This window comes from Macaca mulatta, chromosome 10 (genome assembly GCF_049350105.2).
Source record: "Macaca mulatta isolate MMU2019108-1 chromosome 10, T2T-MMU8v2.0, whole genome shotgun sequence".
Taxonomy (NCBI): Eukaryota; Metazoa; Chordata; class Mammalia; order Primates; family Cercopithecidae; genus Macaca; species Macaca mulatta.
In genome coordinates, this window is record NC_133415.1 from 80880581 (window position 1) to 80901978 (window position 21398).

At 51.7% G+C, this 21398-nt stretch overlaps 1 protein-coding gene across 1 annotated transcript; it reads left to right on the forward strand.

The window, feature by feature from the left end:
* The first annotated feature begins 4523 nt into the window (after positions 1–4523).
* Positions 4524–16988, forward strand: DDRGK1 (DDRGK domain containing 1). Its single transcript, NM_001194674.3, has 9 exons — positions 4524–4647; positions 5751–5954; positions 8082–8194; positions 8434–8535; positions 11972–12094; positions 12456–12494; positions 15508–15564; positions 16100–16148; positions 16519–16988. The coding sequence occupies exons 1-9, from the start codon at positions 4557–4559 to the stop codon at positions 16683–16685; spliced, it is 945 nt and encodes a 314-aa protein (NP_001181603.2). The 5' UTR covers positions 4524–4556; the 3' UTR covers positions 16686–16988.
* Positions 16989–21398: the final 4410 nt, after the last annotated feature.

The window sequence follows — 21398 nt, forward strand, 5'->3', positions numbered from 1 at the left end:
TCAGGATTCAGGAGCATCACCTGAACTCGGGAGACAGGGGTTGCAGTGAGCAGAGATCGTGCCATTGGATTCCAATCTGGATAACAAGAGCAAAACTGCGTCTGAAAAAGAAAAAAAAAAAAAAAAAGTGTGGGAACCACTGCTTTGGGTGGTGACCTGTTTTCTTTTTTTCTTTTTTTTTTTTTTGAGACGGAGTCTCGCTCTGTCACCCAGGCTGGAGTGCGGTGGCCGGATCTCAGCTCACTGCAAGCTCCGCCTCCCGGGTTCACGCCATTCTCTTGCCTCAGCCTCCCGAGTAGCTGGGACTATAGGCGCCCGCCACCTCGCCCGGCTAGTTTTTTGTATTTTTTAGTAGAGACGGGGTTTCACCGTGTTAGCCAGGATGGTCTCGATCTCCTGATCTCGTGATCCGCCCGTCTCGGCCTCCCAAAGTGCTGGGATTACAGGCGTGAGCCACCGCGCCCGGCGACCTGTTTTCTTTTATTGAAGCAGAAACATCATTATGCAGAGTACCTAGAGGAGTGGCCATGGGAATTTGAGGGCAGATGAGGGCCTGGAAGACATCAGTTACCCTGAGGAGCCTGAAAAGAAGAAAAACGGCCCACCCTACATGGACACCTTTCTTGGATCTTAGCCAGCTCAAGCCCCAGCTCAGGAAAAGCTTCCCTGAGCTCCCTTTCATCTGCTTGCATAGCACTGACCTCTCCACTGCAAATAGATATTCATTTGTGTGATTCTGTTTTCTAAAAATTCTAATGGTAAAAACCACATCTGTTTTTGCTCACCTCTCTTTTTCTTTTTCTTTTCTTTTTTTTTTTGGGGGGTGGGGGACGGAGTCTTGCTCTTGTCACCCAGGCTGGAGTTCTATGGCATGATCTCAGCTCACTGCAACCTCCGTCTCCCGGGTTGAAGCGATTCTCCTGCCTCAGCCTCCCAAGTAGCTGGGACTACAAGCACCTGCCACGACGCCCATCTAATTTCTGCATTTTTAGTAGACACGGGTTTCACCATGTTGGCCAGGCTGGTCTTGAACTCCTGACCTCGTGATCTGCCCACCTTGGCCTCCCTAAGTGCTGGGATTACAGGTGTGAGCCACTGCGTTTTTTGTTGTCGTTGTTGTTTTGAGATGGAGTCTCACTCTTGTCGCCCAGGCTTGAGTGCAGTGGCACAATCTCGGCTCACTTCAACTTCTGACTCCCGGGTTCAAGGGATTCTCCTGCCTCAGCCTCCCCACTAGCTGGGATTAGAGACATGCACCATTACGCCCAGTGAATTTTTGTATTTTTAGTAGAGGTGGGGGTTTCACCATGTTGACCAGGCTGGTCTCGAACTCGTGACCTCAGGAGATTCCTCCCTGCCACCTCAGCCTCCCAAAGTGCTGAGATTACAGGCTTGAGCCACCGCGCCCAGCCTCACCTCTCATTCGTAAATCCCAGTGCCTGGTACATAGTAGGTGTTCTGTAATGTAAGATCACAACTAGCTTGGGTACAGTGGATCACTTGATCCCAGGAGTTCAAGACCAGCCTAGACAACATGGTGAAACCCAGTCTCTACAAAAAATACAAAAAATTAGCTAGGCTTGGGGGCACACAACTGTAGTCATAGCTATTCAGGAGGCTGAGGTGGGAGGATCACCTGAGCCTGGGAAGTCAAGGCTGTAGTGAGCCAAGTGTGCCACTGTACTCCAGCCTGCGTGATGCAAGTGAGACCCTGTCTCAAAAAACCAACAAACAAAAAGATCACAACTGACATCCATAATTACAATTCCATAGATAACTTTCTTTTTCATTCTTTCCTTTTTTTTTTTTTTTTTTTTTGAGATGGAGTCTTGCTCTGTTGCCCAGGCTGGAGTACAGTGGCATGGTCCCTGCTCACTGCAACCTCTGCCTATCAGGTTCGAGCACTCCTCCCACCTCAGCCTCCTGAGTAGCTGGGACTACAGGCATACACCACCATGGTCGGTTAATTTTTGTATTTTTCTTTTTCTTTTTTTTTTTCTTTGAGACAGAGTCTCGTTCTGTCGTCCAGGCTGGAGTGCAGTGGTGCAATCTCGGCTCACTGCAAGCTCTGCCTCCCGGGTCCCCGCCATTCTCCTGCTTCAGCCTCCTGAGTAGCTGGGACTACAGGCGCCCACCACCACGCCCGGCTAATTTTTTTGCATTTTTAGTAGAGACAAGGTTTCACTGTGTTAGCCAGGATGGTCTTGATCTACTGACCTCACGATCTGCCCACCTCGGCCTCCCAAAGTGCTGGGATTACAGGCGTGAGCCACCACACCCGGCCAATTTTTGTATCTTTAGTAGAGGCGGGGTTTCACCATGTTGGCCAGGCTCGTCTTGAACTCCTGACCTCAAGTGATCTGCCCACCTCAGCATCCCAAAGTGCTGGGATTATATGCGTGAGCCATCGTGCCAGCCTTAGATAATCTTTTTTTTTTTTTTTTTTTTTTTTTTTTTTTTTTTTGAGACAGAGTTTCACTCTCATTGCCCAGGCTGGAGTGCAATGGCACGATCTCGGCTCACTGCAACCTCTGCCTCCCAGGTTCAAGCAATCCTCATGCCTCAGCCGCCCAAGTAGCTGAGATTACAGGCATGCACCATCACAGTCTACTAAAAAATTTTGTATTGTTAATAGAGACGGGGTTTCTCCGTGTTGGTCAGGCTGACCTCAGACTCCCAGCCTCAGGTGATCCGCCCACCTCAGCCTCCCAAAGTGCTGGGATTACAGGCACGAGCCACCCGCGCGGCCTAATTAACTTTCTAAAGCCAAGGAATTGATCGTTCAGGACGAGAAGCAGTTTCTCTTCAGATCCCAGGCCAGATGAAGCTGCTTCTGTGTCTCAAGAGGTGGTACAAGTCAAAAACCAAAAAAGGCAAATTAGAGAAACACATTTTAAGCAGAACTCCAGAAGCTGCAGAAACATTCATTTGATGGAAATCCTCATATAAGGAACCTGTTTCTCCTTTTTTTTTTTTTTTTTTTTTTTTGAGACGAGTCTCGCTCTGTTGCCAAGGCTGGAGTGCAGTGGTGCAATCTTGGCTCATTGCAACCTCCGCATCCTGGGTTCAAGTGATTCTCCTGCCTCAGCCTCCCAAGTAGCTGAGATTACAGGCGTGTGCCACCATGCCCCGCTAATTGTTTGTATTTTTAGTAAAGATGGGATTTCATCATGTCGGATAGGCTGGTTTTGAACTCTTGACCTGAAGTGATCCGCCTGCCTCGGCTTCCCAAAGTGCTAGAATTACAGGCGAGAGTCACCTCGCCTGGCCCATATTTTTTCAAACCCCTTTCTCATTGTTGTTCAATAGTCCTGAATTTATTTTTATTTTTATTTATTTTATTTTTTATTTTTCTGAGATAGGGTCTCACTCTATCACCTAGGCTGGAGTGCAGTGGCATGATCATGGCTCACTGCAGCCTCGACTCCCTGGGCTCAGGTGATCTTCCCACCTCATCCTCCCAAGTAGCTGGAATTACAGGTGCATGCCACCACACCTGGCTAATTTTTGTATTTTGTTTTGTAGAGACAGGGTTTCATCATGTTGCCCAGGCTGGTCTTGAACTCCTAGGCTCAAGGGATCCCCCAACCTAGACTTCCCAAAGTATTGGGTTAACAGATGAGCCTCTGTGCCTGGCTCCTGAAATCTTTACTTCTGTTATTATGCATACAAAAAGCTTCATAAATTCCAGTACTGCCCTCCCCTCCCCTTCCGGAAGGAAGGAAGGAAGGAAGGAAGGAAGGAAGGAAGGAAGGAAGGAAGGAAGGAAGGAAGGAAGGAAGGAAGGAAGGAAGGAAGGAAGGAAGGGAGGGAGGGAGGGAGGGAGGGAGGGAGGGAGGGAGGGAAAGAAATTCAATGTCACAGATATAGCTAAAGCTCAGGGCTTAACCCCAACCCGCTTCCCTCCTCCTAGAGGCAATCGCTGTCCTGAAGTTGGTGTGCATCAGTCCCAAGCCTCTTCGTACTTTTTCCAAGGTTGTTTCCATAAACACTATGTGGGATTTTAAATCACTAAAATTTAGTGATTTTAAAACATACAGAGTCCGGGCGTGGTGGCTCACGCCTGTAATCCCAGCACTTTGGGAGGCCGAGGTGGGCGGATCACAAGGTCAGGAGTTCGAGACCAGTGTGGCCAAATAGTGAAACCGCATCTCTACTAAAAATACAAAAATTAGCCCGGCGTGGTGGCGGGCGCCTGTAGCCCCAGCTGCTCGGGAGGCTGAGGCAGGAGAATCGCTTGAACCCGGGAGGTGGAGGTTGCAGTGAGCTGAGATTGCGCCACCGCACTCCAGCCGGGGCCACAGAGACTCTGTTTCAAAAAAAAATACATAGATGTTTTCTACTGGACATACCATCTGCAATAATTTCCTCTTAACATTATGGGTTTTTTTACGCCCCCCAAACTCATTTTAATGTTTTACATTAAAGCCTCTCTGTGAAGTGCGGCTGGGCGGGGCTCCGAATAGTGGGCGGAGTCTAGACTGGGAAATGGAGGCGGGGCCTAGGAGATTCCGGCCTTAGGGTGAACGCCGTGGTTCTGCACGGAGGGCCTCGTCATGGTGGGGCCCGTGTGGTACTTGGTAGCGGCGGCTCTGCTAGTCGGCTTTATCCTCTTCCTGACTCGCAGCCGGGGCCGGGCGGCATCAGGTAGGAGATGCCGCTGCGCCAGGACTGGTGGTACCGGGTTTTCTGGCCTGAGCCTTTGTGGACCGGCGCGTCGCGGCTCCTGCGCGTGCGCATCCGGGCGGGCGGGGCGCATGCGCATCCATGCGCGCTTCGTGGGCCTGCTGGGGCCTCCGCAGTTCCCTGCCTGGAACCGGTGGCCGCGCTGCTACCCCTTTCTCTCAGCCCCAAGCCAGAGTCTGGCCTCATCCCTCTCTTCATTCCCGGGAGCTCCGTACCTCCAAAGGCCTCAGGCCCTGGCCGGCGCCCACTCCCATCCGTCACTGTCTGGGCCCTTTCCCTCTGCACCTGTTAAGGTGGCCGCAGGGGTTTCCCATTCCTCCCAGCCTGGCTCCAGAGCAGGTGCCAGGAAGGGGGCATCTGAATATTTTCTGCCTGCCCCCCACGAGCTGGAGAAGCGCGAGACGGCTCCAGGAAACTCCTGAAGCTCTATCCCTTCCCGCCAAAGAGAGCGCCCACGCTCCCTCCCTAATCTGCTCCCGATCAAAAGGCCTGTCACTGGCCAGGACACAGAACAGATACACCCATCCTCCCTCTTTTCCCCCATTTCTGGTCAGCGGGCGGGTTTGTGTGTCTTCCTGCTCCCTGGGCCCACAAGCTGCCTCTGAGCACCTGCGCGCTCCCAGGGGCGGGAGGACCACGCTGAGGAAAGGCGGAGAGCCAGCAGGTCTTCCAGGGGAAGGCTCGGGAAGTGTACTCTCTGGTTGGGGAGCCAGGTAAAACCACAGGTGGTGTTAGGCGAGAAATCAATGGATTCCTGCAGCGGGTACTCGATGAGAGCTGGGGACATCAGGATAGGGGACTCCTGACAGGCCAGCTGGAAAGGTGGAGCTGGGAGAGGAGAGAAGAGTATTCATACAGGCCGGAGGGAAGGGCTGAGCCACCGCCTGGGACCAAGCTGTGGGCCTGGGGGAAAAGGCCTTGCCAGTCAGACTGAGAAGTCAGGGCCTTGTGCTGTGGGCAGCAGACCACTGAGCAGAGGAGGTGAGGCTTCCAGGCTGCCGCTCCTCCTGCCATGGGCCGGGCTGGGCTTCCAGGCAGCATTGTCATTTCTGTCTTCCCTACAGCCAGCCAAGAGTCACTGCACAATGAGGAGCTGGCAGGAGCAGGCCGGGTGGCCCAGCCTAGGCCCCTGGAGCCTGAGGAGCCGAGAGCTGAAGGCAGGCCTCGGCGCCGGAGGGACCTGGGCAGCCGCCTACAGGCCCAGCGTCGAGCCCAGCGGGTGACCTTGGCAGAAGCAGATGAGAATGAGCAGGAAGCTGTCATCCTAGGTGAGAGGAGCCCAGCCTGGTGGGGAGAGGGTCTGGGTTGGAGGGGGAGATAAAGAGGCCCCCAAAACTAAGTGGGGGAGTAGGGTATGAAGCCTCAGGGTAGGAGGGACATCTGGGAGCCACACGGTAGAGTAGGGGGATTCTTGGGACCTGGCATTTGTTCCACTGGGTCAACCCCCCTCTTCCTTCATCTTGGCTCTCAGTGTCCAAGCAGAGGGCAAGGGTCTTCAGATTGATTCAGAATGTTCCTCAATTCACCCCTTCTATCCTCGCACCCTTCCTGTTATGGGCACACTCATTCCCTGAGGATTTCACCCTAGAGGCAGAGTGCCTGGCCAAGAGTTTCTGCAGTTCTGGAGTGGGGTCACCCACAACCCCAGGAAAACAGTTTAAAGATGGAGACATTCTGTTGACACAGAGGTCTCCATATCCCTGCTTCCGGGAGACCAGGAGAGCCCTCAGGATTGTCTTCTCCAGTACTTGGACAGCTGGCTTGAGCCTGAGGAGGGGGCGTCTGGGTCTTTCTCAGAAACTGGGGGCATTTGAGGCTTTTGCCTTGTACCCTTAGGGATTATCCCTTTAGCTCACAAAGAGGCCCCTTCTTTGCCTACCTTTTGGCTCAGACTTGGGTTCAAAGACCCTTGCTGCACAGGCGTCAGTGGGTCTTTAACTTGCAGCTGGCCCTGAGGTAGTCATGGTGTTGGGGCTGTCTTTTCAGCCAGGCTTTGGTGGGCAAAGGGATAATCCTAGCCAGGGACTAAGCCCAGAATCCTCAGCAACTCCTGACTATGGTGAGGAGGATTTCAGATTTGAGGCAGGATAAATTTCCCCATAGGACTTCCCTTCTCTGGGGGTTTGGCACCAGAGACAGAAACCAGAGAACTCTGTAGTTCATTAGCCAGGATATTTAAGGTACATTAGGTGGGACCAGTATTCAAAGGTAAAAAAACCCTCCTTGGGCCAGGCGCAATGGCTCATCCCTGTAATCCCAGCACTTTGGGAGGCTGAGGCAGGCGGATCACGAGGTCAGGAGATCCAGACCATCCTGGCTAACACGGTGAAACCCCATCTCTACTAAAAATGCAAAAAAAAAAATTAGCCGAGCGTGGTGGTGGGTGCCTGTAGTCCCAGCTACTCAGGAGACTGAGGCAGGAGAATGGTGTGAACCCGGGAGGCGGAGCTTGCAGTGAGCCGAGATCGCGCCACTGCACTCCAGCCTGGGCGACAGAGCGAGACACTGTCTCAAAAAAAAACAAAAAAAACACAAAGAAACAAACAAAAACCCTTTCTGCTAATGCTTCCCCCATGCTGTATTCTGGCTCATCAGCCACAGTACCTTAAATATCCAGGCAGCCCTATCTGTGACCCCGAGACACTTGCATATTTTAACCTGATACCTCTCTTTTTATGATACCTCTCTTTTTATATGCAATATCTAAAGTTCTCATCTTTTTTTTTTTTTTTTTTTTGAGACAGAGTCTCACTCTGTCACCCAGGCTGGAGTGCAGTAGCGTGATCTCGGCTCACTGCAAGCTCCGCCTCCCGGGTTCTCGCCATTCTCCTGCCTCAGCCTCCTGAGTACCTGGGACTACAGGCGCCCGCCACCACGCCTGGCTAATTTTTTGTGTTTTTAGTAGAGACGGGGTTTCACCGTGTTAGCAAGGATAGTCTCGATCTCCTGACCTCGTGATCTGCCCGCCTCAGCCTCCCAAAGTGCTGGGATTACAGGCGTGAGCCACTGCACCCGGCCCTTTTTTTGTATTTTTGATAGAGATGGGGTTTCACCACGATTGCGAGGATGGTCTCCATCTCCTGACCTCGTGATCCGCCCACCTCGACCTCCCAAAGTGCTGGGATTACAGGCGTGAGCCACCGCAGCTAGCCCAAAGTTCTCATCTTTTCCCTTGCCCTGTGGGCCCCTCACCATTCTTCCATCCCTACATATTCATGCACCCGCACACACACATGCGCTTATGGCAGATGCCTCTGGAGGGCAGAGCTGGGCTAGTGACATTTGCAGGTGGGTGGAAGGGGACCCCCCCATTAGGAGAGGGACGAGGGGTTGGGGATCCATCATCATCAGTCCTCTCTGGTCAGAACCTACTGTCTTTCTTTGATCATACCCAGCCCAGGAGGAAGAAGACGTTGAGAAGTCAGCGGAAACTCACCTGTCAGGGAAAATTGGAGCTAAGAAACTGCGGAAGCTGGAGGAGAAACAAGCGCGAAAGGCCCAGCGTGAGGCAAGCCGGAGGGATGGGATGCAGCTCTGGGAAGTGGGAAAGGGCCCTGCCTGCCTTTTCCCCTAAGGCAGACTCAGGGCTCCTTGCCTGCTGGGCTGGTGCTTGCTGCCTCCCTGACTCTGTCTCCTGCTGCCTGGGTCTGTGCCCTGGCCCAGGCATTGCCTTCCCTAGTCTGTCTGGGAGGTGGGCACACGCTAGCTGGGGGTGAGGGATGTGCCCCTATGAAGACCTGTCTCTAGGCAGAGGAGGCTGAACGTGAGGAGCGGAAACGACTCGAGTCCCAGCGCGAAGCTGAGTGGAAAAAGGAGGAGGAGCGGCTTCGCCTAGAGGAGGAGCAGAAGGTGAGGCCAGCCCCGACCCTGACTTCTGACCCTTGACCAGGCAGCCTTGCTTCTTATGCAGCTCCTTGGCACCTCCAACATAGAAGGTGGGCCATAGATCTGGCACAAGGGCAGGTTCTGGTTTATTTGTTCCCTAGGCTCCAGCGCAGCCTGGAAAAGCAGCTGCTGAAAAGCAGAGCCCAGAGTGAGGATTCTTGTGCACGTGACTATTGAACTTTCAGGGAGCATGTGAGGAACACGAGGCAGGCAGGGCAGCTGGGCAAAGAAAGCCAGGAGAGGAGGAAGAGATGGCAGAGAGGTGATGGGGGTCTGGATCCTGAAGGCCTTGAGGCCGTTAAAGATCATTGTAAGAGATGGTGGCTGCATTGAGGGCCTGACATAGAGGAGGTGCTCAGGGAATGGGGACCACTGCAGTAAAGGTGACTAATGAACATTTGTTTGCCAGATGCTTCCTTTGTTCTGAGAACCAGGTTTCCAAAAAAGGGAACAGCGTAAAAACGTTGGGTACGTAGGGTTAGAGCCAGGGCTGCCCTAGCTGGGAAGACCTGTGACCTCTGACTGGCCTGTTGTCCCAGGATCCTGGATGTGGGTGCTGTGGCTGATAAGCCAGAATACAGCATAGGGGAGGAATTAGCAGAGAGGGTTTTTTACCTTTCTGAATATTTGTCCCACTTAGTGTACCTTAAATATCCTGACTCTTCTCCCCTGTAACCAGTTTCCCTTATCCTTAACATCTCACCTCACTTTAATACATTCCTCACAACTAATATTGACACATTATTAGTAACTAAACTCTAACATTATTCAGATTTTTGTTTATTGATTGATTAGGACAAGTCTTGCTCTATTGCCCAGGCTGGAGTGCGGTGGCACGATCTTGGCTCACTGCAACCTCTGACTCCCAGGCTCAAGCAATCCTCCCACCTTAGATCCCCCTCCCCACGAGTAGCTGGGACTATAGGTGTGCACCACCATGCCTGGCTAATTTTTTTTTTGTGTGTGTGGAGATTGGGTTTCACCATGTTTCCCAGACTGCTTTTGAACTCCTAGACTCAAGCAATCCTCTTCCCTTGGCCTCCCAAAGTGCTGGGATTACAGGTGTGAGCCACTGTGCCCAGCCTTAACAATTTTGAGGAGTCCTGGGCAAGTAGTTTGTAGAAGGTCCCTTAATTTGAGTTTGGTTGTTTTTCTCATGGTTAGACTGGGGTTATGGATCTGACTGAAGAAGACAATAAGTGAAGTTCCATCTTCAATGCAACATACTAAGCACGCAGGTTATCCCCTTCACTTATCCCTAATGTTGTTAACCTTGGTTGCCTGGCTGCGGTTTTGTTTGCCAGCTTTCTCCACTGTAATGTGACTGCTTTTTTCCCCTCTTCCCATATTTCTTTGGAAAGAAGTCACTGTGCACAGCCCACACTTAAGGGTTGGGGGGTTGGAGTTCTTACATAAATTATTTGGAAATCTCTTACAGGAGATATGTCTCTTCCTCCCTATTCATTACATATTAATGCAGTCTTTTTTTTTTTTTTTTTTTTTTTTCTGAGATGGAGTCCCACTCTGTCACCCAGGCTACAGTGCAATAGCTCAATCTGGGCTCGCTACAACCTCTGCTTTGCAGGTTCAAGCGATTCTCCTGTCTCAGCCTCCCAAGTAGCTGGGATTACAGGCGCCCGCCACCACACCCAGCTAATTTTTGTATTTTTAGTAGAGACGGGGTTTCACCATGTTGGCCAGGATGGTCTTGAACTCCTGACTTCAGGTGATGCGCCCGCCTCAGCCTCCCAAAGTGTTGGGATTACCGGCATAAGCTACCGTGCGTGACCAGCCATTTTTTTATATCTGTATAGACTCATGAGTATTTATTTTGTACTTTGTGTTGTAATCCAGTAACATGTTATTTCTTAATTTATTTTATTTTACTTTATTTTATTTATTTATTTTTTGAGACGGAGTCTTGCTCTGTCACCCAGGCTGGAGTGCAGTGGTGCGATCTCAGCTCACTGCAAGCTCTGCCTCCCAGGTTCACGCCATTCTCCTGCCTCAGCCTCCCAAGTAGCTGGGACTACAGGCGCCCGCCATGCCTGGCTAATTTTTTTGTATTTTTAGTAGAGATGAGGTTTCACCATGTTAGCCAGGATGGTCCGGATCTCCTGACCTTGTGATCTGCCCACCTCGGGCTCCCAAAGTGCTGGGATTACAGATGTGAGCCACTGCGCCCGGCAACATGTTATTTATTGTGTTGTTCAGATTGTTCCAGCTTTGACCACTGGGAGCCGTTTCATTTGGCTCCTGTGTACCTTTAACACACACTCGTTGTTTTGTTTTTTGAGTACTTAGTTTCTGGCACTGCAAGATGCCCCAGACTCATCTTGTATATTACTTGCCCCAGCTTTAGCTTTCTGTTTGAAGAAAATTTTTCTGAGTGCTCTGGAAAATGGGTTGAAGGAGGCTGTTGTACCAGGCAGTAGTGGTGATGGAGCAACATTGACAGACCGGGGAGTTTCCTGGAAGTTCAAGAAAGAAGTGGTCAGTAGGACCTCATTTCTGACCAGTTGGCTGTGTTAATTCACGGAGCCAGGGACCCAGGAGGAGGTCTAAGCATAGAAGAGCAGGTCCTAGGGTCTGTCTGCTGCCTGTGAGATGGCCCAGTAGGTGTGTCACATGGACCGTTGTGTGTTTGGGGGAAGAGATTTGGATGGGGATACAAGTGTGGTAGTCACTGGCAAGGAAGGGGTTGATGCTTTGGGCATGGGCGAGGTGGCCCAGAGAATGTGGAGGAGAGAGAAGAGGCAGGGCTGAATGATGAAGGAGGCGGGAAGAATGGCCCAAGGAGCAGGAGGAAATCCAGGAGAGGGTGGGATCTGGAAGCCAAGGGAGGAAAGAAGGATCACTGAGAGGACAGGCATATGAGACCTGAAGGTTGTGCCTTGAGTTTGGTGAGTGGAGGGCATGGGTGAGACTGTGGCAGGAGTTGTTTCATAGAACTGGGAACACAGAAGCCAGACTGTAGTGGGCTGACTGGGTGAGTGGGTGGTGAGGAAATGCAGGGTTCACATTTGCTCATGAGGTTTGGACATGATGGGGTATGCTTAATGAGTTACACAAGGAAAGGATGGGTCAGGTGATTGGAGGGTATTGTAGAGTGGGGTCATGGTGGGGTTTTCAACAGATTTTTGCTAAGATCCCCTGAGCATGAAGGGCAGGAGCAGGGGCTGAGCAGCATTTGTCCAGGTGATGATGAAACTGATGACAAGAGGGGCCTCGGCCCATTGTTCAGCTTGGGGGATGGAGGAATGGGGGTCTTGAAGGAGCTCTGTCTCTGAGAAAACTCTGGGCTGTATGCTCTGGTGTCCTGCAGGGGTAGCAGCAACCAGAACAGGGATGGGGTGGGAACCTGCCCCCAATTCCTGACTTTTGCCTCCTGTGTCCACAGGAGGAGGAGGAGAGGAAGGCCCGCGAGGAGCAGGCCCAGCGGGAGCATGAGGAGTACCTGAAACTGAAGGAGGCCTTTGTGGTGGAGGAGGAAGGCGTGGGAGAGACCATGAATGAGGAACAGGTGGGCCTGCTGCCCCTGGGAAGCCCCTCTCTGTACCCATCAGTGCAGCCTGTGCCAGACCCAAGGCTAGCCACCCCATCCCAGATGTCCCGGCCAGGCAGTGAGAGGTGGGTGGGTGTCAGTACCAGCAGGGTTTAGCGGCCAGAGGCCTCGTCCTCAGCAGAGGCTGGTGCCTCCGAAACCCTTACCCTGGAAGGCTCTGCTGCTTGTGTAAGCAAGTGGTACATGCAGGTGGTCGGGCGGGCCCAAGGCAGGCTGCAGGCAGGTGGCCCTCAAGTGAGCAGGTGGTGCTTGGGTGGATGAGTACAGAACCCTGTGGCCTTGATAGGGGGTGCTCATCCTGATTTCTCTGCTTCTCTAGTCCCAGAGCTTCCTGACAGAGTTCATCAACTACATCAAGGTAAGCAGCCACGGAACAGAGCCTGAATGTCAGCTCCCTGCCTGGTGTGTGCAGGTTGGTTGCCTCCAGCAGGGGCTGCAGGCAGTGCATTCAGGCTCATGCAAGAGTGGGCAGGGGGGCCTAGCGGGGCAGAGCTGCAGGGTCCTGGCCAGGAGTGTTTCTCCCTGCTCCGACCCCGAAGGTGGAGAAGGACCTGGGTCTGTGTGGGAGGTGCAAGCCTTTGATCACTTCCTCACACTCAGTTTGACAGTTTCCCTGCTCTTCAGACCCCACGCTCAGTGAGTCAGTGTGTTTTCAAGTCTCTTCACATGTGTTTTCTGTCAGTTCTGTCACACTGAGGCTCCACTGAGTTGAAACAAGCATCCTCTGCCATGTGCTCCTGACTGGGAACTTGGGTCTTTCAGAGGAAACAGGACGGTGTTTCCTTTGGAGTCTAGGGTGGGGCGGCAGTGTGTCCCCTTCTGTCTGCAGCCACTGCGCAGGCCGCCTCAGTGCTGCTCCAGGTTGCATAAGCACATCCTACTTTGCTTTGCTGCTAAGCAACTTCTCTCCCACGAAGGATGCCATGAGGGGAGAGGTTTTCAAGTGCAACTCAGAGGTGCAGAGGCGGCTGAGGGAAGGAGTGCAGAGGGAGCGGGGGCGGTGGTGGGGGTGCTACTAGGGGCTGCCAAGGACCCAGGGCTTGCATAATCCTCCCGCCACCTCTCCTGAAAGAGAGCAGGGTTTAGACGCCTGCCGACAGTGAGGGACTGGGCTCACAGCCTTGAGTCTGGGGTTCCTAAGTGGGGAAAATGCTGGCAGCTTTGACAGGGTCCTGTCTGCTCAGGCTGTGTGCACTCCCCGCTCATGGAGCCCTTTCTCTACCCTGGCACACTTGATTAGGGGCTGCGACCGGGCAGAATATCTCTCACACTTGCCTACTGCTGTTTGGAACTTGTCCCCGCCTACCCAGTAGGCAGTAAGATGGTCCTGAAGCCCCTTCCCTGGAAGCTTTCCCAGGTGGAATTAGAGGAGGGGTCAGCTTCAGCATCTCCCTTTACTCTGCAGAAACCAGAAGAAAGGTCCCCAGTTCTAGCCCTCACTTTTGGTGGCTCCCTGGAGGTACCATTCTCTGGGAGTTCTCCAAACTCTTTTGGAGCTTAGAAGTTTTTCCAGCTTGTCCGGGCACAGTGGCTCACACCTGCAATCCCAGCACTTTGGGAGGCTGAGGCAGGCGGATCACTTGAGGTTAGGAGTTTGAGACTAGCCTGGGCAACATGTTGAAAACCCATCTCTGCTAAAAATACAAAAATTAGCCAGGCATGGTGGTGCATGCCTGTAGTCCCAGCTACTCAGGAGGCTGAGGCAGGAGAATCACTTGAACCCAGGAGGTGGAGGTTGCAGTGAGGCAAGATGGTGCCACTGCACTCCAGCCTGCGCAACAGAGTGAAACTCCGTCTCAAAAAAAAAAAAAAAAAAAAGTTTTTCCAGCCTGTGCTGGCTAATTCTTCTAGAGCTGCTATCTTGCAAGGAAAAGGAGGACTTCTGAAATCCAGTCTGTCTGCTCTCCTCCTTGCTCCAAAGGGATGGGCCTTTTTGCCTTAAGATTTCAGAACTGGAGGAACATGCCTGCACCCAGCATTGTTTATGAGAGGTGTAGGGTTCACTCGGTCTTATTCCATTCTCCTGTCTGACCATGGCTGGGCTCAGGTGATCTTCCCGCCTCCGCCTCCGGAGTAGCTGAGACTGCAGGTGTGTGCCTCCACACCTAGCTTGTTTTATCAAACGTGTTTTGGCCCCAGCAGCACCTCAGGCCAGGTCATCGGGGAGCACCTGGGGTGACTTCATGTTCTTGCACCACACTGTCACTGAGAGCCCACTGCCTGATCCCTGTTTTGCAGGTAGAGGCCAGCTGACCACGTCACCTTGTCCTTGCCCATCCTGGCCCAGCTGCCTCTCGCTTGCCTTCCTGCTTGCAAATACGGCTTGGCATTTCAAACAAGTCACATGCTATCTGCAGTCAGGGAGGTGTCACCATGTCAGTCCTCCCCCAGCTCATTTGAGGTGGAGGATTCACAGAAATGCAAAAGAACGGCCTTTTCTCAAGTCCTGTGCTGTCTGTTGGGGTAGTGGGGGCAGGTGCCTGTGTGGACACAGCAGCAGACCCTTCGCCACACCCTTGGGAACTCAGATTTCTACTGAGGGTATGAGGAAGCACTTGGAGCATGGAACACGGCTGTGCTGGAAAGCACTCAGCGGTGTTAGTGACAGTGATTTTAAGGGTGGGCTCAGTGCCTCAGATGGTATGAAGAGGATGGATAAAAAGTGTGGGTGTGTCAGGTTATGGGGGAACAGGCCAGTGGGGCGGCAAGCAAAGGTAAGGCAGGAGTGGGTCCCCACGGCCTCTACTGAGAGACCTTGGCTTGCTCGGGCCTTTATCTGCTCTCCCTCTTGTCCATGTACTCAACCTGTCTCACCAGCCAGACTGCGAACTCCAGGGCGGGGGCTATGGCTTGTTCAGCATGTGTCCCTCATACCTTTTTAGGGCCTTGTTCTAGTAAGTCCTCAGCAAACATAAGTCCTGGTGACAGTTATTTAAAATAGCTTTTGGTGACTCTCACCGCCTCCTTCCTCCCTATGGTGCATCCCCTTCAACTTGTCCATGATGTTAAAAAGAGATGGCTGGATGCAGAGGATGGTGGCAGCTGTGCTCTGATTTCCACTCATGCGTGTCTCGGAGTCCAGGACAGGGCCCGTGAGGCAGGTGGTTGTTTTGAGTAGATTCCTTCCTCGCAAGAAGGGGAATGAGAGGGTTTATGATTGTGCAGGTCTCTGTCAATGGGTGGTTGTGAGAGACAGAGAGTGTGTGTGTGTGTGTGTGTGTGTGTCAGGGGAGCAAGGCTGTCCCACAGGAGTGTGTACAGTGTTTATCCAGCCACCCAGATCAGATCAGAATGCGAACCTGGAGGGTGCCCATGCCTAGAGGGATTTGCCCAAGCTCAGCCTCTCTCTCTTTTCCTCCTCCTTTTTGTAGCAGTCCAAGGTTGTGCTCTTGGAAGACCTGGCTTCCCAGGTGGGCCTACGTACTCAGGTAAGCCCTGGAACGTGCCCTGCTGTGTGCAGTGTGGCCAGGGGTCTGTGTGGCTAGCAGAGAGGACCTGCCCTAAAGACAGAGTCTTAATGCACCCTCTACCCTGTCCCCAACCAAGAGTGAGTAGTGCACAGAAGTCTGCTGGCACCCTAGGAATCCTGCATTTTTAATGGATGGAAGAACAGGCAGGAAAGAAAAAAAAAAATCCAAACCCCATCACTCTGCCAGCCCCTGTGACCAAAGCAGCCCAAATCAGTTACCTTGACAACTCTCTTGCACAGACTGCACCAGCCTATGTTGCAAGCATCACCACTGCCCTGCTTCTAACAGGAGAGATCCTCTTTTGGGGGCTTGCAGGGCCCAAGACCAGAGCCCCTTCTACCCAGGGCCCTTCCAAAGGCGAAGCACAGAGTCACATTTAGGGGCTGGCATGAGAGGGAAATAAAGAGATTTGGCTGTAGTGGGAGGGAGGTTTCAGTGCTTTTTCTGGGGACATTGGTGCCTGTCTCTACTCTGAGAATTGTTCTCCTCATAGGACACCATAAATCGCATCCAGGACCTGCTGGCTGAGGGGACTATAACAGGTGAGAGGATAAGAGCCAATCACTGCAGTCCTGGCCTTGGAGAGTGTCTAGCCACAGGGGCTGCAGGGATGTGCTGCAGAGGCAGGATGACCACCCAAGATCGGGGGAGGGGTGTGCAACAAGGGGCACTGAGTAGTTGGATGCAGTTACAAGGAGGACGTGCCAGGGCCTGGAGATGGTGGCAGTGGGAGAGGACAGACAGGGCAGCCTGATTCGACTCTCCTAGCAGGACTGGATGCAGCCGGGAAAGGCCAGGCAGGCAGGAGGCCTGAAGGGCCCTGAGCCAGCTGTGAAGGAGTAGGTGGGCATTCTCAGGCCAGATGGGGAACGCCCAGGAGGCCTCAGCCCCACAACCTGCATATCCCCACAGGTGTGATTGACGACCGGGGCAAGTTCATCTACATAACCCCAGAGGAATTGGCCGCCGTGGCCAACTTCATCCGACAGCGGGGCCGGGTGTCCATCGCCGAGCTTGCCCAAGCCAGCAACTCCCTCATCGCCTGGGGCCGGGAGCCCCCTGCCCAAGCCCCAGCCTGACCCCAGTCCTTCCCTCGGACTCAGAGTTGATGTGGCCTACCTGGCTGTACATCTTCATCCCTTCCCACCATCCTGAGGAAGTGACAGAGTGTGGCCAGGCAGTTATAGATTAAAGGCCTGTGAGTACTGCTGAGCTTGGTGTGGCTTGGTGTGGCAGAAGGCTTGGCCTGGGATCCTAGATGAGCACGTGGAATTTAGGCCTCAGAATGTATCTGAGAGGTGGGGAGGGTCCCTTGGAAGCTGGTGAAGTCCTATTCTTATTATGAATCCATTCATTCAAGAAAATAGCATGTTGCACATTTACTCTGTTCCTTTGTGCCCTGGAAGCCCTGCCCCCAAGACCTAGATAAGGTCTTTCTCTTCTTCTGCCCCCACTCAAATTAGAAGTGGGGAACCTCTTGGGCCACATCTCTGTTAACTGGGAAAGGGAGGTCTTATGGGTATTTTTTAACAGATTAGGAGCCCTAAGTAGGGCTGAGAGCCAGTGGGGAGAAGAATTAATGAGAAGCATCAAGGATAGAGTCCTAGGGAGCATCAGCCTTTAAGAGGCAGGGTGGGGGGGTCAGTGAAGGAGATTGCCATTTGCAGGGCAGGTAGAAGGAAGGAGAGGACCTGCTTGAGCTGGCTATAATTGTGCAGCAGAGGGACACTGCTCATATGGGAAATCACATGAATTCAACTCTACATCCTTGACAAAAAGTTTAAATGGTGTGGGTGATTCCACCCACTGGTGGATGTGAGAACCATATGCTCAGGAGTGGGTGGGATGGGAGGGAGGTGTGTACCTCCTGGAGGGTCGGTCACTCTGGTTCCTGTGGGCTGTTCATGGCATGAGCATCCTGCTGTGCTGAGGGTGAGGCACATGTTTAAATGTGTATTTATGCAAAGTGATCCCTAACATAAGCCCCCTACTTCCTCTGGTGTCTGGTGGAGGAGGCAGCTTGCTGTTCTGGCCCAGGAGGAAACTCTCCCTGGATGGCGATGGGGAAACAGTACATCAGGTTCCAGGGAAGAGCCTTCCTTAGGAGTTGCCAAGGGTGTTTTTGACTCATTGGGTGCCATAAGTGTTGACTGTAGAACCTAAATTCCAAGAAAGGTATGACTCTGCTACTTCTATCAGCAACGGGAACTTGTCATCACCTGGAGCGTGAAGGGCCACATGCATTGTTTAGAAGGCCATCTGGAGCCTACATTCTAGTAGGAGAGGGAAGAAACATGTAGCCAACCACAGTATGGGGTGGAAACATAAAATTACAAAGCGAAAAAAAGAAGAGATGACTTACAGTTAGATCACTGGTCCTTAGCCTGGTTGCTCATTGGATTCACCTAGGAAGTTTTTAGTAGTCTCATGCCAGCCCTGTTGCACCCAGGACCAGTTAAATCAGAATCTCCGAGGGCGCAGTCAGGGAGCATCAGTAGGAGATTCCAATGTGCAGCCAAAGTTGAGAGCTAGGGAACAGATGGGGGTGGAGTGGAGAGGCAGGCCAACAAATTGCAAGTAATTCAAATCTCCATTGGAAGGGGCTTCTCACAGAGCAAGGCGGCAGCTCCAGGGCTCTCTAGTCCTTTCCCTCAGCCATCCTCTGCCACTGCCATGCAGATAGCAAGATGGCCAAGGCAGCCCCTGCCCCAGCAACCCGTGCTCAGGACAGCACCCGAAGGCCAGGAGTGGGAAAAGGCACATTCCTTCCTCACATCCTGGAAGCACCCAGATATTCTTCATGTCCCATGGGCTTAGTGTGGAGGAAAAAAACTTACGATCCTTTGAGCATTATTTAGTGCTCAATTAATACATTTATTAAATGGATAGTTTATTAAATAAAAGTAAACATTTTTCTAAATGTATACAAACTACTTTCACAACTAAAAAATGAAAAAATAAAGGGAAAAATGAAAAAATGAAATTTAATGCTTTTTTTTTTTTTTTTTTTGAGGCAGAGTCTTGCTCTGTCGCCCAGGCTGTAGTGATCTTGGCTCACTGCAACCTCCGCCACCCAGATTCAAGCGACTCTCCTGCTTCAGCCTCCTGGGTAGCTGGGATTACAGGAGCATGCCACCACTCCCGGCTAATTTTTGTATTTTTAGTAGAGACAGGGTTTCACTTTGTTGGCCAGGCTGGTCTCGAACTCCTGACCTCAGGCGATCCACGGATCCGCCTGCCGCAGCCTCCCAAAGTGCTGGGATTACAGGCGTGAGCTACCGCACCCAGCTGTAGACCAGACAGTATTATAATGATTACATTACTGATCTGTACATGTGACACTAAAACTGATTATAAACACTTCACTAGCTCTACTTTTTTTTTTCTTGAGATGGAAAACTGTCACTTAGGCAGAAGTGCACTGGCACAATCTTGGCTCACTGCAACCTCCACCTCCCACGTTCAAGTGATTCTCCTGCCTCATCCTCCCGAGTAGCTGGGATTAGAGGCATGCACCACCACACCTGGCTAATTTGTGTATTTTTACTAGAGATGGGGCTTCATCATGTTGGGCAGGCTGGTCTCAAACTCGTGACTTCAAGTGATCCCCCCGCCTCAGCCTCCCAAAGTGCTGGATTACAGGCATGAGCCACTGTGCCCGGCCTTGCTAGCTCTAATTAAATTTTATTTATTTATTTATTTATTTATTTATTTATTTATTTATTTATTTGAGAGGGAGTCTCACTCTGTCCCTCAGGCAGGAGTGCAGTGGCACGATCTCAGCTCACTGAAACCTCCACCTCCCAGGTTCAAGTGATTCTCCTGCCTCAGCCTCCTGAGTAGCTGAAATTACTAGCGCCCTCCACCACACCTGGCTAATTTTTTGTATTTTCAGTAGAGACAGGGTTTTGCCATGGTTGCCAGGCTGGTCTCAAACTTCTGACCTCAGGTGATCCGCCCGCCTTGGCCTCCCAAAGTGCTGGGATTATAAGCATGAGCCCCTATGCCTGGCTTTTAATTTTTACTTTTGTCTGAGGGTAGTTTTCAATTACTCTGGAGCACCAGGATTACTGTATTAGCTGAGGACATAGATATGACTGATGGATGATGATTCAGAACCAAGGACTCAAGACTTCATTGTAATTCTTTTAAATTTTTATTTATTTTATTTTTATTTTTTTGAGATGGAGTCTCACACTGTCGCCCAGGCTGGAGTGCAATGGCATGATCTCGGCTCACTGCAAGCTCCATCTTCTGGGTTCAAGTGATTCTCCTGCCTCAGCCTCCCAAATAGCTGGGATTACACGTGCCCACCACCACGCCCTGCTAATTTTTTGTATTTTTAGTAGAGATGGGGTTTCACTATGTTGGCCAGGCTGGTCTTGAACTCTTGACCTCATGATCCGCCCGCCTTGGCCTCCTAAAGTGCTGGGATTACAGCCATGAGCCACCACACCCAGCCAACGTCATTGTAATTCTCACCTGAGTCTTTTACTTGTTGGGTAGTCCCTTTTTCTTTTCTTTTCTTTCTTTTTTTTTTTTTTAATTAGTATTTATTTTTTTGAGACAGAGTCTCACTCTGTCACCCAAGCTGGAGTGCAGTGGCGGGATCTCAGCTCACTGCAACCTACGTCCCCAGGGTTCAAGCGATTCTGCCTCAGCCTCCCAAGTAGCTGGGACCACAGGTGCATGCCACCACGCCCAGCTAATTTTTGTATTTTTAGTAGAGACGGGGTTTCACCATGTTGACCTCCCAAAGTGCTGGGACTACAGGCATGAGCCACTGTGCCCAGCCTGGTGGTGCCTTTTTCATAGTTAGATTTTAGAACCCTTGACTCACAGCCCAGCCCAACACAGGTCTATTTTGATACCACTCGTGCCCTATAGAGTCCAGTAACTTCTCTTTCTTTTGGATCTTCAAGGCCTATTATTGACAGGTTCTAGATTGGAGTTATATTACACAGTTTTTCAAAAAATAGTTATTTATAAGATTAACCAGGAGCTGAAAATTATTGAAAAACTGGGAATGGGCCGGGCGCGGTGGCTCAAGCCTGTAATCCCAGCACTTTGGGAGGCCGAGACGGGCGGATCACGAGGTCAGGAGATCGAGACCATCCTGGCAAACACGGTGAAACCCCGTCTCTATTAAATACAAAAAAAAAAAAAACTAGCCGGGCGAGGTGGCGGGCGCCTGTAGTCCCAGCTACTTGGGAGGCTGAGGCCGGAGAATGGCGTGAACCCGAGAGGCGGAGCTTGCAGTGAGCTGAGATCCGGCCACTGCACTCCAGCCTGGGTGACAGAGCGAGACTCCGTCTCAAAAAAAAAAAAAAAAAAACTGGGAATGGGTACATGGAGGTTGTACTCATTTTCTCTCTTCTTTCTTTTTTGTTTTTAAGATAAGCTCTAGCTCTGTTGCCCAGGCTGGAGTACAGTGGCACGATGTCAGTTCACTGCACCTCAACTCAATGGGCTCAAGCCATCCTCTCAACTCAGCCTCCTGAGTAGCTGAGGACTTACAGGTGTGACACCACCATGCCCGGCTAATTTTTTAATTTTTTGTAGAGATGGGGTTTTGCCATGTTGCCTAGGCTGGTCTCGAACTCATGAGCTCAAGCAATCCACCTGCCTTGGCCACCCAAAGTGCTGGGATTACAGGCGTGAGCCACCGCAGCCAGCCATCTATTTTCATACATGTTTAAACTTTTCTATAACAAAACATAAAGAGCCCTAGACGGCCTTGTGTATCCTTGGCTCATGCTAAACCTTGAGAAAAGGGGCTAAAATAGCTGGGT